The sequence below is a fragment of the Geotrypetes seraphini genome, chromosome 1 (assembly GCF_902459505.1).
Source record: "Geotrypetes seraphini chromosome 1, aGeoSer1.1, whole genome shotgun sequence".
In the NCBI taxonomy this organism is placed as follows: Eukaryota; Metazoa; Chordata; class Amphibia; order Gymnophiona; family Dermophiidae; genus Geotrypetes; species Geotrypetes seraphini.
The window spans coordinates 81,408,808-81,429,405 of NC_047084.1; the positions used below are offsets into that span (position 1 = coordinate 81,408,808).

At 42.3% G+C, this 20,598-nt stretch overlaps 1 protein-coding gene across 3 annotated transcripts in view; it reads left to right on the plus strand.

Annotated features, from left to right (window-relative positions):
* The window catches only part of CCDC68 (coiled-coil domain containing 68), a 91,736-nt gene extending 75,360 nt beyond the window's left edge, over positions 1 to 16,376 (plus strand). For all 3 annotated transcript variants that reach the window (XM_033929225.1, XM_033929224.1, XM_033929226.1), the window contains exons 10-12: positions 4,737 to 4,820; positions 12,708 to 12,784; positions 15,783 to 16,376. In XM_033929225.1, coding sequence (XP_033785116.1) covers positions 4,737 to 4,820; positions 12,708 to 12,784; positions 15,783 to 15,849 — 228 coding nt within the window. In that variant the 3' untranslated portion in view covers positions 15,850 to 16,376. The remainder of the gene's footprint in view (positions 1 to 4,736; positions 4,821 to 12,707; positions 12,785 to 15,782) is intronic.
* The last annotated feature ends 4,222 nt before the right edge of the window (positions 16,377 to 20,598 follow it).

Consider the following 20,598-nt stretch of genomic DNA (forward strand, 5'->3'; position numbering starts at 1 on the left):
TAATCATGTTATTTCAATGTACGAAAGTACTTAGCTTAAAACGATGTCCCTCTTTATTTAATGGAAAAGGAATGTATTAGCGTGTGAAGCTAATTCAGGTGAATCAGAGACAGAGTGGCCCGTGTGAAACATAAGCACATAAGCACATAAGCAATGCCTCTGCCGGGTCAGACCTGAGGTCCATCGTGCCCAGCAGTCCGCTCACGCGGCGGCCCAACAGGTCCAGAACCTGCGTAATAATCCTCTATCTATACCCCTCTATCCCCTTTTCCAACAGGAAATTGTCCAATCCTTTCTTAAACCCCAGTACCGTACTCTGCCCTATTACATCCTCTGGAAGCGCATTCCAAGTGTCCACCACCCGCTGAGTAAAGAAAAACTTCCTAGCATTTGTTTTGAATCTATCCCCTTCCAATTTTTCCGAGTGCCCTCTTGTTCTTTTATGTTTTGAAAGTTTGAAGAATCTGTCTCTCTCCACTTTCTCTATGCCCTTCATGATCTTGTAGGTCTCTATCATGTCTCCTCTGAGTCTCCGCTTTTCCAGGGAGAAGAGCTCCAGCTTCTCCAATCTTTCAGAGTATGAAAGGTTTTCCATGCCCTTAATCATTCGTGTCGCTCTCCTCTGGACCCTCTCAAGTATTGCCATATCCTTCTTAAGGTGCGGTGACCAATACTGAACACAGTACTCCAGGTGCGGACGCACCATTGCCCGATACAACGGCAGGATGACTTCTTTTGTTCTGGTCGTAATACCATTTTTAATAATACCCAACATTCTGTTCGCTTTCTTCGCGGCTGCTGCGCATTGCGTCGTTGACTTCATTGTTGTATCCACCAGTACACCCAAATCTCTTTCAAGGTTACTTCCCTCTAATACTAGTCCCCCCATTTGGTAGCTGAACATCGGGTTCTTTCTCCCTATATGCATGACCTTGCATTTCCCTACATTGAATTTCATCTGCCATTTATTCGCCCACTCTTCCAGTTTGCTTAGGTCCCTTTGTAGGTCCTCACACTCTTCCATAGTTCTGACCCTTCTACAGAGTTTAGTGTCATCCGCAAATTTTATAACTTCACATTTCGTCCCCGTTTCCAGGTCATTAATAAATACATTGAACAGCAGCGGTCCAAGTACAGACCCCTGCGGAACTCCACTCGTGACTTTCCTCCAGCCCTCTGAGGGTTCTGAAGATTATTACACAAGAGAAAGTTTAGCTGTGCTGTTTATAAATGTACTTTTTCAGCGCTGAGTAAATATTAAGAATTTCGTATTCTATAATTATCACGTAACTAAAAGTAATGCCCCTGCTTCACCCATTTCCATGTCCCCTTTTTAGACTTGCATGTAATATGCAATTGATATGAATTATCATCAGTAACTGCTTGTTAAGTTCAATCAGTTTTATTAGCATTTTGTCATATAAATACAAACATAGACCTCATATTCATAATAAGTCTTTACAGAGTGTAAGTACAGGCGGTCCATGACATATCAGGAAAAACAGAACAAAGAAATAAGAACAAGCCAGTTGGTGCTAATTAGTTTGTTATTCAATTAAAGTGCACGCACAACTTAGGTATGTGACCAAAATTGCATGCACGATTTTTAGTGCTCTTTATAGGACTTGGGGATTAACCTACATGAAGGAAGACACAGAGGAGTTCCTTTGGTTGGCCCTTCTCTGATATGCAGCATAATAATAATTCTTTAAAATTCACAACTAGAACATTCCTCACGTACATTATGCTTTTATAAAAGGGATGAAATGACTTCCCTATGAGGAAAAGCTAAAGCGGCTAGGGCTCTTCAGCTTGGAGAAGAGATGGCTCAGGGGGTGATATAATAAAGGCTCAGGGGAATGGAAAGGGTAGATGCGAATCACTTGTTCACTCTTTCCAAAAATACTAGGACTAGGGGAAATGTGATGAAGCTAATAAGTAGTAGATTTAAAACAAACCAGAGAAAATATTTTCACACAACATGCAATTAAACTCTGTAGTTCGTTGCCAGAGAATGTTGTGAAATCAGCTTAGCAGGGTTAAAAAAAGGTTTGGATAATCTCCTACAAGAGAAGTCCATAGGCCATTATTGAAATGGCTTGGGGAAATCCACTGCTTATTCCTAGGATAAGCAGCATAGAATCTGTTTTAGTACTTGGGATCTAGCTACATTACCATAAGGATGTGCGGAGACTTGAGTCGGTCCAGAGAATGGCCACCAGGATGGTCTCGGGACTCAAGGATCTCCCGTATGAGGAACGGCTGGATAAATTAATCTCGAGGAATGCAGAGAGAGGGGTGACATGATCGAGACATTCAAGTATCGAGGTGGAAGAAGATATCTTCTTTTTCAAGGGTCCTGCGGCAACAAGAGGGCATCCGTGGAAAATCAGGGGCGGGAAACTGCACGGGGACACCAGGAAATTCTTTTTTACTGAAAGGGTAGTTGATCGCTGGAATAGTCTTCCACTCCAGGTCATTGAGGCCAGCAGCGTGCCTGATTTTAAGGCCAAATGGGACAGACACGTGGGATCTATTCACAGAGAAAGGTAGGGGAGGGTCTTTGGGGTGGGCAGACTAGATGGGCCGTGGCCCTTATCTGCCGTCTATTTCTATGTTTCTATGTTACATACTTAGGAGCTGGGTTGGCCACTGTTGGAAACAGGATACTGGGCTTGATGGACCTTTGGTCTGTCCCAATATGGAAATTCTTATGTTTTTATGGGGCGAGCCTAGAGGATCATACTGAGGCTTACCCATTGAAATCTGAAGTGCCTGCAGGACACTTCTGTGAAGTATGTGCTCAAAGGTACTCTCTGATTATGCATATATGTCATTACAGTAGTGGCATATGTGCACATATATACCAACATTTTTGCATTAAATGCTGTTCTGTAAATAAGCGCATAGACTCAGGTTCTATAAACGGTGCGGCACCGGCGGCTGCTGGCTTAAAATCATCCACTGATTTGTATCCCAATCACCCGACGGTGCGGTTTATAAAATCACAGCTTTGGGAAAGGAAGGCGCCGGAAATATAGGCCAGGTTTTTTTCCAAGGCTCGCTTTTCTGGCGCCTACCTTTCACGTGAATCACACCTACGGAGGCACTTTATGATGCCTAACGACACTTCCAGAATTAGCCACACTTACAGTGGCATTAGGCGTTGGAAAGTGTCATTTCAACTTAAGTTATATGCCATTAGGGCGCTTACCGGTGCCTAACTAGAATATGGTCCATACTGATTCTTACATAGGGTATATTTTACTAGTAGGCATACCCACGAGCATGATGGAGCATGAGAGGACTCACACTTGTGTGCATAACTTACAAAATACTGTAAGTAATGCACATATCACCAGAATTTAGGTGCACACACTTGCCCCAGCTCTATGGTTAACATAGCAAATACTTATAGTTACACTAATATTCTATGAAGAAAAGGAAGTGCCTATGTTTCTTACAGAGTAGGCTCCTATCAGGTGTCCGATTATAGAGCAGCCCCTCGTAACTTGGGGATCACAAAAGCAACCTTAGTTTCACAGCTTGGTGGTTGTTTTCACTAACTGCTGCTCCAAAAGGAATTATTCCAATATCCAATTCCAAGCTTTCAACCTTTAAAGTATTCTTTCTATATTACACCTTTAGATCCTTATCTGGTGTTGCTGCTTCTGTTTTAGCCATAGACCTCAGAAACACCCCTCCTCCGTCCCATGCAGGTTATGTTCTCATAACGGGGAGATTCATGTGTAACCTCCTCATCGGTCTAGGCTTAAATTTTAATAGCTAATGCTCAATACTTTTATGTTTTTTTAAACACTTTTTATAACTTTTAAAACGACTAATGAAGTATGTGTACTTATCTTCAAAAGTGTTGCTGTACTAGGCTGGTGGACCCGACATGTTTCGCTGCCGCTTCGTCAGGGATCCACTCTAAAGCAAAAAATACAGAATCATATTACTAAGCCGCTCTTGTATTTGAAGAGTCTATGCGGGATGGTGGTTAACGGCAAGAATGGATCCCTGATGAAGCGGCAGCGAAACATGTCGGGTCCACCAGCCTAGTACAGCAACACTTTTGAAGATAAGTACACATACTTCATTAGTCGTTTTAAAAGTTATAAAAAGTGTTTAAAAAAACATAAAAGTATTGAGCATTAGCTATTAAAATTTAAGCCTTGAACGATGAGGAGGATACACATGAATCTCCCCGTTATGAGAACATAACCTGTACGGGACGGAGTAGGGGTGTTTCTGAGGTCTATGGCTAAAACAGAAAAAAAAAATAATAATAATTCCAGGAATAAGACTTTAAATAGTGCCTTATAAGGTTGTTTAACACAATACCAAAAGGAATTATTGCCATTAAAAGAAGTAGAGGTACCAGATCCTTTGTCCAACAATTCCAAAAACCAAAAAGCTCTGAAAAACAAAATTTAACACTTCATTTATGTTTGAAGGCATTGCTCCAGTCCCATAGTTTGGAACATATGTGTGTTTGAAGTGTTTGATGTTTGCCTTAATTTGAAATAATAAAGTCTGGCGGCAATTTTATGGTCTTTTGGTCTGTCATTTTCTGATTTAGCATTACCATTCCAAAATCTGAAAAGTTCCAAATACCAAAATATGCCTGGTCCCAAGGATTTTAGATAAAGGATATTGCACCTGTAGTATTATCATTTCTCTGTTGTACCATAGTACATTTTGAAAGCTCTTGCTAATTTATCTCATTTTAGACTGAAACACTGAACAATGAACTACAAAGACAAGATCAAACTATAGATGATCTGAAAATTAGAATTGTGGCACTTGAAGCACAGGTAAGGGAAGGGGATGATTATTATCTCGTATAATTTTATTATGAAATGTTACAGCTTAGGTCAAGTTCATTTTGTATCGCTGGCATTTTCTGTGATCTAGGATGAGCCACTTAAGGGCCTATTTATTAAACTGTGATAAAAGCACCTGGGAACCACCATGTGACCACCATGTGTTCAGTATTCTGTTCTCTAAAACCTTACACCCTTTAACGAATGCTGCATTAAATAGAATGCATATATGCATGTAGAAATGTGCATTACCGTGTACTTCCCAACTCGCGAATCAAATTACACCTGAAGAGGTACAATTGGAGATCTGTGTCAACAACAACATGAATGCAGACATTTGCTTTAATGCAGTGGCGTTGTAAGGGCTGGGGGGTTCGCTTTCCACCCCATACCCCATCTTGGCAGGGCACTGGCATCCATCCTCCTCTTCTCACATTCTTCCCCCCCCCCCCACGGTTCCTTCCTGACCCTCCCTGCCGCGCACATGTGCCCCTTCCCTTCACCTGTACCTCTTCAATTTTGCCGACGTGAGCAGCATCACAAACTTGCTGCCCGCATTGGAGTCGTCTCTCTCCGACGTCCGGGTCCCGCACCTAGGCAGTGATATCAGAGGGAGAGCCGACACCGACGTGGGCAGCAAGTTGGTGATGCTGTTCACACCAAGAAAATTAAAGAGGTATGGGGGAAGGGAAGGGGAGTATGTGTTTGGCGGGGTGGGGGTGGGGGATAGAAGAGGGCATGGGAGGGGCATCTCCACCCTAGGTATCACTCACTTTCGCTATGCCACTGTTTTAATGTGATCTGTGTGACATTTAAATAAGCTGATTAAACTAAACTAAACTAAACCTTGGGTTTATATACCGCACCATCTCCACGAATGCGGAGCTCGGCACGGTTTACAGGAAGAAGGATGAGAGAGGAACTACAGTGGAGAGATTAAAGAGTTAGGTGTAAAGGGGGAAGGTGAGAGGCCTAAGAGGGGGGAAGTGTTACAGTTTTGAGAATAGCCAGGTTTTTAGGTGTTTGCGGAAGAGTTGGAGGGAGCTTGAGGTTCGGAGTGGGGAGGTGAGGTTATTCCAGATCTCAGTGATTCTAAAGGGGAGGGATGACCCAAGTTTGCCTGCATGGGAAATACCTTTTATGGAAGGGAAGGATAGTTTAAAAATTTGGGAGGATCTGGAGGAAGTAGGGGTTGGGGAGTTCCAGGATAGAGGGATAACGGCAGGAAGGATGCCATGTAGGATCTTATAGGCCAGACACGCACATTTGAAGTGGATCCTGGGGATTACTGGGAGCCAATGGAGCTTAGACAGGAGTGGTGAGACGTGATCAAATTTGCTTTTCGCGAAAACAAGCTTAGCTGCGGCGTTCTGAATCCGCTGAAGTCTGTGGAGGCTTTTCTTGGTTAGGCTGAGGTAGATAGAATTGCAATAATCCAATCTGGAGAGGATGATGGATTGTACTAGGACTGCGAAGTGTTTTTGGTGAAAATAGGGTCTGACTTTCCTTAGCATGTGAAGGCTGAAGAAGCATTTCTTCACCAGGGATTGGAGATGTTCGTTGAAGGATAGAGAAGAGTCTAAGGTGACACCCAGAACTTTGCTTGAGAACTCGCGCTGTAATGGGGGGCCGGAGGACAATGGGATGGAGGAAGGTAGATGGTCTAATTTTGGGCCGAGCCAAAGGAGTTTTGTTTTAGACTCGTTTAGTTTCATATGCATTGTGAATGCCCAGGATTGGAGGTTCTTTATGCATGAGGATATGTTCGTGGAGAGGTTAGTGAGGTTCGAGTCGGTCTCAAGGAGGACGAGGATGTCATCAGCGTAAGTGTAAAGAGTTTCAATGGGGGATAGTTGGAGTAGTTTCAGGGAGGACATGTAAAGAGGATTGGGGAGGATTGGGGATTGTGGGACAGCACAAGTCGGGGTCCAAGGGGAGGATGAGGTGCCGCTCATGTTAACCATGTAAGAGCAGGAGCGCAAGAATTTGGAGAACCAATCAAGAACTATGGAGCTAATCTTACCATTGTAATTAGCTCATTTAAATATTAATGGAAATATTAAATGGAAAAGAAAACCATTATTGTTAACATGAATGCAATAATGCCTCCAATAATGTGAATTTTTTTTTTTTTAAATTCTTTATTGATTTTCAAATTTTGACAGTGCAATACAACTATATAAAATATGAGCGTTATACGTAACGTACTTAAAATACACAAAATTAATCCATTACCAATCCTTTCCTCCCTCCCTTCCTCACAGAACTATTACACTGCACATGCATATATTGTTGCAATATTATAGATAAATACCTTTAGCAATCCCAAATACCTTCCCCTCCCCCCACTTGGATGTGTAAGGAATCTGTAAAAAGGGAGATGCCTGACATTCATTGCAATTCAACATATGCAGTCAATGGGCTCCACACCTTATTGAATGTTATACTAGACCCCAAACACTCCGGATTCATTCTCTCATATTTATACGTGGAACAAATATTTGCCCACCAAAATGTGTAATTCAGTCTGTCGTAACTCTTCCAGTTACGTGTAATCATCTGGATGGCTATTCCGGTCATAATCAAGAATGTGGAATTTAATGTGTGTGTGTGTGGGGGGGGGGGGGGGAGAGACTCAGAAACAACATCAGAAAGTACTTTTTCACAGAGAGGGTGGTAGATACCTGGAATGTCCTCCTGTGGGAGATGGTGGAGATGAAAATGGTAGTGAAATTCCAAACTGAATGGGATAAACGCAAAGGAATCCTGCATGGAATGAAAATAAAACCGAATAAATTTAGTTATGCTTAGAAGGCAACTCCAGTAATTGGGAAACAAAGTCAGTGCTAGGCAGGTTTCTATGGTCCTTGCTCTGATCATGGCTGGACAGATCTGGATGGGCTGAAGTGGAGATTCGACAACAGCTTCAGTAGTTGGGAAACAAGGCCAGCGCTGGGCAGATTTCTATGGTCTGTCCCTTCTTGGATAAATCAAGATCAAGTATGCATATGTAGGATTGCATCATACCTTATGTAATTAAACAATGGAATTCGTTGCCAGAGAATATGGTGAAATCAGTTAGCTTAGCGGGTTTAAAAAAAGGTTTGGATAATTTCCTAAAAGAGAAGTTCATAGGCCATTATTGATATAGCTTGGGGAAATCCACTGCTTATTCCTAGGATTAGCAGCATAAAATCTGTTTACCTGGGATCTAGCTAGGTACTTGGGTCCTGGGTGGGCCACTGTTGGAAACAAGATTCTGGGCTTGATGGACCTTCGGTCTGTCCCAATATGGCAACTCTTTTGTTCTTATGCTATGAGTTTATCTCGTTGGGCAGACTGGATTGACTGTACAGGTCTTTTTATTTATTTATCTGTTTGTTTAGATTTCTATCCCGTTCTCCCGGGAGCTCAGAACGGGTTACAACTGACATTCACAATAAAGTTACAGGGCAATAAAATTTTAGGCATTCGAAGAAGAAACAGGTGAGAAGATGTAGAGAGAGAAGGGGAGGAGGAGCACAGGAAGGGAAGAGGGGGTAGAGATGGGGGAGCGGGAGGGGAGCAAGTAGTTAAAGAAAGGGGAGCAGGGAACAGGAAAGTGGGAGGAGAGAAGAAGAGAGGGAGGAGAGAAAGAGATAAGGAAGGAGAGCTAAGAGGAGGTTGTCTGTTAGCACTGTTCAATTGAAGAAATGGGTCATCAGCATTTTCTGGAAGGTCTATACCTGCCATCATATACTATATGATTGTATATAGCTTTCTTCCCATGCAAAACACCTGGAAAATGACTCTTATATACTCATATGCAGTTTTATGTGTGTAAAATGTAGGTTCACATAATGATTGTGCTTACTTTTATGTAATCTGTATGTAGGCATTCATTGTAGCATAGTTTGCTACAGCAATGAAACAGCTTTGATCTTTATTTGTAGTTTAAGCGATATATACAGAGTTTTAATTAACATAAACATATAGGGGCTTATAATCAAAATAGAAATATGTCTAAAAACCGGCCTAAATCGGCACTTGGACGATCAGTAAGACAAGTCGTCCAAGTGCCGATAATCAAACCGGGGTTTAGACATATCTCAAAACAACTTAGGATCTTTCAGCGCTGCTGTACGCCCAGAGCTAAAAGGGGTGTTTTAGGAGGAGTGGTGAGGGCGGGATTTGGGCGGGACGTGGGCCGTCCTAGACTTAGTTGTACTGCAAGTATAACTCAAAGTTTAACGAGGCTGCCTACACGGAACTTATACATAGCAACTTAGACGATGTAAAACCAGGTCTAAGTGCCCAGAAGATATCCAAAGTGACCAGATAACCACTGCAAACACAAAATCCCCCACACACTCCCCCAAGTGTTCACTGACACCCCCCCCCCGCCATAAAAATCATAATAAAAACTTTACATATCTGCCTCCAGAACATCAGCACCTGGCATAGGAAACATAAGAACATAAGCAATGCCTCTGCTGGGTCAGACCTGAGGTCCATCATGCCCAGAAGTCCGCTCACGCGGCGGCCCAACAGGTCCAGTAATCCTCTATTTATACCCTTCTATCCCATTTTCCAGCAGGAAATTGTCCAATCCTTTCTTAAACCCCAGTACTGTACTCTGCCCTATTACGCCCTCTGGAAGCACATTCCAGTTGTCCACCACTCGTTGGGTAAAGAAGAACTTCCTAGCATTCGTTTTGAATCTGTCCCCTTTCAACTTTTCCGAGTGCCCTCTTGTTCTTTTATTTTTAGAAAGTTTGAAGAATCTGTCCCTCTCTACTCTCTCTATGCCCTTCATGATCTTATAAGTCTCTATCATATCCCCTCTAAGTCTCCTCTTCTCCAGGGAAAAGAGACCCAGTTTCTCCAATCTCTCAGCGTATGAAAGGTTTTCCATCCCTTTTATCAGACGTGTCGCTCTCCTCTGAACCCTCTCGAGTAACGCCATATCCTTCTTAAGGTACGGCGACCAATATTGGACGCAGTATTCCAGATGCAGGCGCACCATCGCCCGATACAACGGCAAGATAACTTCTTTTGTCCTGGTTGTAATACCCTTCTTGATTAAACCTAGTATTCTATTTGCTTTCTTAGCGGCCGCTGCGCACTGTGCCATCTGCTTTATTGTCATGTCCAGTGGAAACAAGTGGAATTGTCCAATAAAAAGGTGCACCAAATAAAGATGTCTTTCAACTCATCTGGACAATCAGGTTATTCTTTATTCTTCCAAAAATACTCGACCCGACATGTACATGTTTCGGCCCTACGGCCTGCGTCAGGAGTCTTAAAGATCTTTGGATGTAAATAATCTCTAGTATGGACCACTCTAGCAACCTGTATTAATCAGAACGCCGTCGTGTAGATGCTGGCTGTGAAAGAAAAATTGTCGCAAAACACAGGGGAAACAAATCCACAAAGGATAGAACAGTGGAAACAAGTGGAATTGTCCAATAAAAAGGTGCACCAAATAAAGATGTCTTTCAACTCATCTGGACAATCAGGTTATTCTTTATTCTTCCAAAAATACTCGACCCGACATGTACATGTTTCGGCCCTACGGCCTGCGTCAGGAGTCTTAAAGATCTTTGGATGTAAATAACCTCTAGTATGGACCACTCTATCATCTACACGACGGCGTTCTGATTAATACAGGTTGCTAGAGTGGTCCATACTAGAGGTTATTTACATCCAAAGATCTTTAAGACTCCTGACGCAGGCCGTAGGGCCGAAACATGTACATGTCGGGTCGAGTATTTTTGGAAGAATAAAGAATAACCTGATTGTCCAGATGAGTTGAAAGACATCTTTATTTGGTGCACCTTTTTATTGGACAATTCCACTTGTTTCCACTGTTCTATCCTTTGTGGATTTGTTTCCCCTGTGTTTTGCGGTTATTGTCATGTCCACCATTACCCCCAAGTCCCTTTCTTGGGTACTCTCATTCAATAACATCCCTCCCATCGTATAGTTGTACCTTGGGTTTCTGCTTCCCACATGCAATACTTTACATTTCTCAATGTTGAACTTCATCTGCCATCTCGCCGCCCATTCCCCCAGTTTGTTCAAGTCCCTTTGCAATTCTTCGCATTCCTCTTTAGTTCCAGCTCCACTAAATATTTTTGTATCGTCCGCAAATTTTATTATCTCACACTTCGTCCCTGTTTCTAGATCATTTATGAATATATTAAATAGCAAGCCCTGCGGAACACCACTCGTGACCCTCATCCAGTCCGAGTAGTGGCCCTTCACCCCTACCCTCTGTTTCCTACCTGCCAACCAGTTTCTGATCCATCTATGTACGTCTCCATCCACCCCATGATTCTTCAGTTCCCGGAGTAGACGTTCTTGAGGCACCTTGTCAAAGGCTTTTTGGAAATCAAGGTATATGATGTCTATGGGGTCTCCCCTGTCCATCCTTTTGTTAATTCCTTTGAAGAAGTGCAATAAGTTAGTTAGGCACGATCTCCCCCTGCAGAAACCACGTTGGCTTGTTTTCAGAAGTTCGTTTCTTTCCAAATGTTCATCGATGTTTTCTTTTATCAGTGCTTCTGCCATTTTCCCTGGAACCGAGGTCAGACTCGCCGGTCTGTAGTTTCCCGGGTCACCTCTTGATCCCTTTTTAAAGATGGGCGTGACGTTGGCTATCTTCCAATCCTCCGGGATCATGCCTGTTTTCAAGGATAGGTTGCAAATTTGCTGCAGTAGTTCCGCTATCTTCTCCTTTAATTCCTTCAAAACCCTTGGATGGATTCTGTCCGGACCAGGGGATTTGTCAGTTTTAAGTTTTTCTATCTGCCTGTGTACATCATCAAGGCTCACTTCCATGGATGTTAATTTTTCTGCTTGGTTTCCATTGAAGATTTGCTCATGTTCCGGTATGTTGGTTGTGTCTTCGTTTGTAAATACAGAAGAAAAGAACATGTTAAGTCTTTCCGCGACTTCTTTCTCCTCCTTCACCTCACCTCTGTGCTGCTCTACTAGGAAAGCCTAGTAGAGCAGCACAGAGATGGCTTAAGTAGTCTGGGGCTATTAGGGTTGTAGACAGGTGGGTCTAGTAGATTTTGGGGGTCTCACCATGACCTGTAAAGGAGTTGTGGTGAGATATGTATATGGCACCCTTTTTGTGAGGTTTGCAGCAGTGCCTGTAAGGTGCCCCACTACTGTGTTGCCATGTCTGGGTGTCCAGTCCATCACTTTGCTGGCCCCTCCCACATCCAAAAGATCTTGTTCTAAGCATTTTTGACTTGGATGAATTTTTGGACGAGAATGGGGTCTAAAGATAGACGACTTAGCGGTCTGGCTGACCAAACGGCTGGACGTATACTTAGATGATGTTCGAAAAAGAAAAATATTTTGGATGTATTTTTCGGGAATGAACTTTTGACACTGCCGACTTTGGGCAACTAGCAATTTAGGCTCAAAACGGACTTAGACGTTTCTTTTGGTTATGCTCCTCATACTCTTGTATTTTATAAAATATACACAGTTAGCTTAGCCAAAGGGTGGTGGTCGGGGGCCTGTCCCCCTCCTACTTTGCTCTCAGGCTCTTCAAAAACAGTGGCATCATCTATTGCTATGGATGGCAGGATCCTCAAATCCCACCAGTGGAAGAGAGCTAGAACCTCTCCAATACTAGGAGTTGGTGGCACTTTCCATGTGCCACCAGTGTATTGCACCCTGCTGCTCATTTTAATCAGGTCCATAATATTCCCCTCTCCTCCCCCACCCCGTGTCTCTAGTCAATATGTTATCATGCTTATATGACTCAGTCTGATGTCTTTATTTTTAAAACTTTATTTAACTTATTGTAAACCGCCTAGACATAATGATAGGCAGGATATCAAATATATAATAAACTTTAAACTTTTTTTCTTTCTACAGAATAAGGAACTTAAAGACAATGTAGAATATTGGTCCAGTCATCATAAGTTGAAAAATTCAAAAGCGGTTTCTGTTAAGTAAGATCCTTTGCAACTATTACTATACTAAGCTGTTTATACCATTCTTCAAATTTCAATAGTCTTCCAAACATATATTTCAATTGTGTCTAGATAACTATTTCCTTATCAGAATCACTTTTGTTCCAAAATTTCAAAAAAGATATTTAAATACAGTCATTTCAAAATGATAATAAACATGGTAGGCCTTATGGCCTGGATTTTCTAAATGGCGCCAATATCAGCGGTCACCTAAAAAGCAGCTGCCGATCGCATGTCAATCACACAATGGCGCCGTTTAGAGAATTGCATCTCCAGGAAATATAGACACTAGAAATGTAGGTCAGGGTTTTCAAGGCCTACATTTCTGGTGCCTACCTTTGCCTAGATAGGCACTTTATGGCGCCTAACGCCACTTTCTGTACCAATCATGGTGCATGGGCTTGTCATGCCACTAGGGCTTGCGTTCATCTGAGAAGCTGAAAGCCGTTGGTAGTTTCACTATCAGCAGGGCCTCCCACAGATTTCAGTGGAGATGTCAGACTAACGATGTACCACCCCTCCTGCCTCGGTCACCCGGACCCTCCCCGAAGATTGGCAGGAGGGATGCCCACTCCCTCCTGCCTCAGCCACCAGAACCCTCCTAAACTCTGGACCCATCCCCGTACTTTATTCAGAAGATGAGCAGGAGGGATGCTCACTCCCTCCTGCTGGCAGTCCCATCTCTTAAAAATGGCAGGTCTTCCTCTTAGAGCATTCTGGAATGCACTGGGAGGGGCCTAAGATTCTGATTGGTTCAGTTGCCTAAGGCCCCTCCCATAGAAGGGTCTGAGCCAAACAGGGCTTTAGGCCCCTCCCAGTGTGTGCCGGCGATGCACTAGGAGAAGCCTAAGGCCACAATTGGCTCAGGTGCCTAGGGGAGGGGCCTTAGATGCTTGAACCAATCAGAACCTTAAGCCTCTTCCAATGCATCCAGGTTGGGAAAAGGCTGCCATTATGAAGAGGTGGCCCTTCAAGGCAGGAGGGAGTGGGCATCCCTCCTGCCTGATTTTCAATGAAAGATACAGGGGGGTGTTCTTGAGCTGGGGAGGTCTGATCCGAAACCCCCCCCCCCCAGCCCACCAGAATTTTGTGGGAGGGGTCAGGGAGATCAGAAGGGGGGCGCTTGGTGTCTGGTGTATCAGAGGGAAGGGAAGGTGCATGAGGTAAGGGGTCGGAGAGGTGCTGGCACCCCCCCTTTACTATGCCACTGGTTCTGGCTACTTGACTTCCCTGGCATTTCCCTTGTGTACTATAGCCTCAGATGCCATTCCCTTGGAAGCCTTTTGCTGTATGGCCTCTGACTTGGAGACTTCTTGACATGGGGCCTGTCTGACCTGTGCTACCTCAGGGCATTTAACTTCTCTGTCTGAGCCCATTTCAGGTGTAACTCCACCTACCCTAAAGCGGCTCAATCTCAGTGAGGAAGTGATCCTATGGGAACCTGGCCATGTACCATCACAAGGAGGAAGAGATTCATTAGGCAGTTTCAAAACTTCCAACACATAATTAACCTTAAGAAAATTCAAAAGCCTAAAGTTACCAGCTCTTAGAAGGTTCTTCACTTATTCTAGTTTATATTGAATATCCATACGGTACTTCACCAACTTCATTTACACCTTCTTAAATTGTTTAGTATTTTCTTTTTTCTCTCTCTTAAGTTTAGATTTTCATCTAAGGATGTCTCAACAGTTAGGGTTGCAACATTTTTTTCCATTTGGTCTATTGGGTCAACTTGATGATTACTTCCCAAATAGAAGTAAGGTATTATTCCTGGATATTCAAAGCTGTATCAGTTGTTTTTGGTCTATCCATTGGGTCAACTTGATGATTACCTCCCAAATAGAAGTAAGGTATTATTCCTGGATATTCAAAGCTGTGTCAATTGTTTTTGAGCCGACTAACACATAGCTGCTTAAGTGCATATTCATCACTTAAGCAGCCATAAAAATAGGAGACTTTTATACAGTCTCATGTATGCAGTAAATTTGACCTCTTAAAGACTGAATATCGGTGCTTAAGAGGCCAATTGCTGATTCCATCCTGGGTCGTCCCCAACATAGCTAGCTTTATGTCCAACCTAACCGCAATATTCAGTGGCACTTAGCTGGCTAAGTGCTGCAGAATATTAGTGGCTAGCTCCGACCATGTGATTTAACCAGTCATTGGCCAGCTAAAATGCTTTGAATATCAGAGCCACTGATAATTGTTTTAATGTAATATAAGAGATCCAGCAGAAATCAATAAAATGCTTTCCATAAATTCTTATATGGTAGATTGATCCCTAGTGGTTGCACTGCTAGACACAAAGGGGCTGATTATATAAAGATCGCCTAAAGTTAGGCACCTAACTTACCCCTCCCCCCTTTTTACAAAACTGCACAAGAGGTTTTTAGCACCAGCCAGCATGATGAATGCTCTGCGCTGCTCTGAGGGTTATAGAGTTCCTATGAGCGTCAGAGCAACGCAGAACATTCAGCGTGCCAGCCAACGCTGAAAGCCTCTTGCGCAGTTTTGTTAAAAAAAAAAAAAGGGGGTTAATTGGCAAAATACCCTTAACAGCCTCAATAATTGGCTACAAAAATTTTAATTGAGCAATAGGTGTCTGTCCCATTCTATAAAAGATAGGTGCCTATTGCAACGCGCTTAGCGGCACCTAATGCCTAAATGGTTTGAGCGTGAGTTGGGCACAGCTAAGCGTGGATTCGCCAAAAACTTAGGCAATTGAAATGTAGGCCTTTAAATCCCTCTCCTTCATTTCAGGTGCCGCTAACTGCGATTCTGTAAACGGCACCTAAGCGTGATTGACACATGGCTGGTGCCCTTTTTTTTTTTTTTTAAGGCACTGGCCAAGTTAGGCGTTGTTTAAGGAATGAGCCTCAAAATGAGAATACATTGCAAGTGAAAACCTTTCTACGCTAGGTAATTATAAAGTGTATGACTTCTATGGTAAATAACATTGTGCTGTTCTGTTTTGCAGTGAATCTGCCTTTGAGGTCACGTCGCCTTACTCTATGCTACTAAATCAGCGGAAACAAAAGAGCTAGGCGACTCCATGCCAACTCTTTAGATGGATCAAGCAAAGGCTTCCTAAGGATGCATGGGCTGAAAGACGAGAGCCTGTGCTAGTCCTTGATTGCCTGAGGACATCTTTCCCACTGTTATTTTAATCCATCCCTAGTGATATGTGCCTAATGGCCTTGAAACATCTGACAGTCATACTGTTTTATTTTTTTTATTTGAGAAATAATTATTTATGTTTAGAAAAATTTAATATTTCTTGCTGTGCATTAGGTATCTCAAATATTTAACAAAATAGTGTCTGTGTCTTTCAATTGCAAAGACCTGCTGTGGTAATTGCTCCAACATCCAGAGGGATTTAGTAGGCATTGGAGCATTTGCCACACAGCAGCCACTACCATGGATTTATAAAATAGGGGGTGGTTAATACTAACATAACATAGTAGCATAGTAGATGACGGCAGATAAAGACCCGAATGGTCTATCCAGTCTGCCCAACCTTACCCTCTCTTTAAATTACTGATTTAATTTAAATTTTCCTTCTTAGCTATTTCTGGGCCAGAACCCAAAGCTCTGACTGGTACTGTGCTTAGGTTCCATCTACTGAATTCTCCATCAAAGCTCATTCCAGCCCATCTAAACCATCCCAGCTGTCAAAGTCCTCCCCAGCCCATCCTCAACCATATGGCCATATACGGACACAGACCATGCAAGTCTGCCCAGTACTGGCCTTAGTTCTTAAATATATACCATTATTTTCTGATTTGGGATCCTCAGTGTTCATCCCACTCTTTTTTTTTTTAACTCTGTCACCGTTTTCCTCTCCACTACCTCCCTTGGGAGCGCATTCCAGGCATGAATCACCCTTTCTATAAAGAAGAATTTCCTTACATTACTCTTAAGTCTACACCCCTCAACCTCAAAACATGTCCTCTGGCTTTACCATTTTCCTTTCTCAGGAAAATATTTTGTTCTACATTAATACCTTTCAAGTATTTGAACGTCTGAATCATATCTCCCTGACTCCATTCCTCTAGGGCAGTGGTCACAAACTCGTGGCTCGCCAGGTACTATTTTGAGGCCGTCGGTATTATAAAGAATGATTCTTTATGGAAAACTTGTGTCTTAAGTGTCCAGCGGTCATGCATCTTATCTCAATAAGCATTATACAGATCAGGATGGTGCAAACAAGTTTGAAAAGGGGGGACTTTTCTTGAAACAGCCATAAGGCGAAACATGTCGGAATGACAGGTCCCTTCCCGATGATAGTATGAGACAAGACTGACTTAAGATAAGTCAATTAAGTTATAATAATTTTAAGAATTAAGTTATATGAGACACTAAAGAAAAATAGAACTGAGCACTTTAAATAAGAAAAATGTGAAAAAAATATATAATGGGGCTAATGAGGATGCCATTGGCATAAGTTTGTTTGGTGACCATAGAAATGCATGGCACCTGCTAGTCTGAGGCCTAAAAAAAGTAAAAAAAAGTTTAAAAGAAAATTAAAGGAACATCAAGGACATTGAGATGGTTTTGGATCACTGAACACTTAAAGCACAAGTTTTCCATAAAGAATCATTTTTTATAATACCGAGGGCCTCAAAATAGTTGGTCCAAAATCTTGTCTCTTGCAGCTGATACTTTGATAGTTTTCACTTTCTGCATGTTGCACTGATTTCAACTGTGTATAGCTGAAATTATCAGAAGCAATTAAGGAAAGATTTATAAGAATTGCCGCTGCTGGGTCAGACCCATGGTCCATCCAGCCCAGCAGTCTGCTCACGCGGCGGCCCCAAGGTCAAGACCAGTGCTCCAAATGAGTCCAGTCTCACCAGTTTAGCATGAACTTGTCCAACTTTGCCTTGAAACTCTGGAGGGTGTTTTCCCTATAACAGACTCCAGAAGAGCATTCCAGTTTTCTACCACTCTCTGGGTGAAGAAGAATTTCCTTACATTTGTACGGAATCTATACCCTTTCAACTTTAGAGTGTTCTCTCGTTCTCCCTACCTTGGAGAGAGTGAACAGTCTGTCTTTCTCTACTAAGTCTATTACCTTCGGTATTTTGAATGTTTCGATCATGTCCCCTCGCAGTCTCCTTTTATAAATATTTCCTTAATTGCTTTTGATAATTTCAGATAATCTACATTTTGGAGTTGTAAGTACTTTACCTCATGCAAAGTTGTCATTTCTTTAATAAAACATTAACTATATTTTCTGTGGCCTTCCAAGTACCTACAATTCCAAAATGTGGCCCTGCTCTAGGGTATATATATTCAGGGCTTCCAGTCTCTCATCATACATCTTTTGGTGCAAACTTCCTACCATTTTTGTCGCCCTCTTCTGTTCCTCTTCAAGTCTTTATATGTGCTTTGCCAGATATGGTCTCCAAAACTGAACACAATACTCCAAGTGAGGCCTCACCAATGATCTGTCCAGTGGCATCAACACCTTCTTTCTTCTACTGGTTAGGCCTCTCTTTATACAGCCTAGCATCCTTCTGGCAACAGACACCACCTTGTCACACTGTTCCTTTGCCTTTAGATCTTCGGACACTATCACTCAAGGTCCTTCTCCCCATCCGTGCATATCAGCCTCTTCTCCAAGCACATATGGCTCCTTCTGATTACTAATTCCCAAATGCATTACTCTGTATTTCTTTGCATTGAATTTTAGTTGATAGATATTAGACCATTCCTCTAACTTTTGAAGATCCTTTTTCATGTTTTCCACTCCCTCCACGGTGTGTCTACTTTGTTACAAATCTTGGTAACATCCTAAAAAAGGCAAACCTTTCCTTCTATCCCTTCAGCAATTTCACTCACAAACATATTGAACAGGATCGTCCTCAGCACTGAACCCTGAGGGACTCCACTACACACCTTCCTCCGAGCGAATTCCATTAAGTACCACCCTCTGGCATCTGTCCGTCAACCAGTTTCTAATCCAGTTCACCGCTTTGGGTCCTAACTTCAGTCCATCAGGTTTGTTTAAAAGCCTCTTATGAGGCACCGTGTCAAAGGCGTTGCTGAAATCTAAGTAAATGACATCTCATATGTCCTTGATCCAATTCTCAGGTCACCCAATCAAAAAATTTGATTGGGTTCGTTTGGCACGATTTACTTTTACTAAAGCTATGTTGCCTTGGATCCTGTAACCTATTAGATTCTAGGAAGTTCACTATTCTTTCTTTCAGCAACACTTCCATTATTTTTCCAACAACCGAAGTGAGACTTACCAGCCTGTAGTTTCCTGCTTCATCTCTGCAACCATTTTTCTGAATAGGGACCACATCTGCTCTTCTCCAAGTCCCAGGAACTCCTCCTGTCTCCAGAGCTTTATTGAACAAGTCTTTAATAGGACCCGCCAGAACCTCTCTGAGCTTCCTCAATATCCTGGGATGGATCCCGTCTAGTCCCATTGCTTTGTCCACCTTCAATTTTTCAAGTTGTTCATAAACACTTTCCTCCAAGAACAGCACAGAAGCTACTCTATTTTCATGTGTAAGTTTGCCAGACAATCTTGGTCCTTCTCCAGGATTTTCTTCTGTAAACACAGAACAGAAGTATTTGTTTAGCATGTTTGTTTTTTCTTCACCACTCTTCACATATCAGTTCATAGCATCTTTTAGTTTTTCAATTCCATTTTTCATCTTCCTCCTTTCACTAATATATCTGAAAAAAATTTTGTCTCCCTTTTTACCATTTTTAGCCATTTGCTCTTCCGCCTGCGCTTTCGCAAGACGTATCTCTCTCTTGGCTTCTTTCAGTTTCACCTGGTAGTCCTTTTTGTACTCTTCTTCTTGGGATTTTTTTTAATATCTCAGGAATGCCAACTTTTTTGCCTTTATTTTCTCTGCCACTAGTTTGGAGAACCATATCTGTTTCCTTTTCTCTTATTTTTATTTATTTTCTTCACATAAAGGTCCATAGCTATTTTTATTGCTTCTTTCAGCTTAGACCACTGTTTTTCCACTTCTCTTATTTCCTTCCATCCTACCATCTCTTTCTTCAGGTCTTCTCCCATTTTATGAAAGTCTTTACTTTTGAAATTTAGGTCTAAATTTTGTGCGGTCGCTTTCCATTTAGCTGTTATATCAAACCAAACTGTTTGATGATCACTACTTCCCAGGTGGGCACCACTCAAACATTAGATAAACCCTTCCCATTTGTGAGGACCAGATCCAATATTGCTTTTTCCCCTCGTGGGTTCCATCACCATTTGTCTGAGTAGAGCCTCTTGAAAGGCATCCACAATCTCCCTTCTTCTTTCTGATTCTACACATGAAACTATCCAATCCACATCCGGCAGGTTGAAATCTCCCAACATCAGCACCTCCTATTTCTTTCCAAACTTTTGGATATCTACAATCAAATCTTTATCAATTTCTGCGAGTCGGAGATCTGTAGACTAAATCCATGTAGACAGAAGTTCCATCTTCTCTTTTCAGAGCGATCCATATCGCTCTTCCTCTCTCCAGGTCCCTTGCTTTTCAGTCACGTGAATATTGATCTTTACATAGAGAGCTACTCCTCCACCTTTTTGACCATCTCTATCCTTCCTAAAAAGATTATATCCCGGTATGTTTGCACCCCATCCATGGGATTCACTGAACCATACCATGTCTCTGTGATAGCAATAATATCCAGGTCTGTCTCTAACATCAGGGCTTGCAGATCATGAACTTTGTTGCTTAGACTGCGAGCATTTGTGCTCATTGCTTTCCAGCTATTTTTCAGTGGTAATCTCTCCTTTTATTTTTTAATAGTTTTTT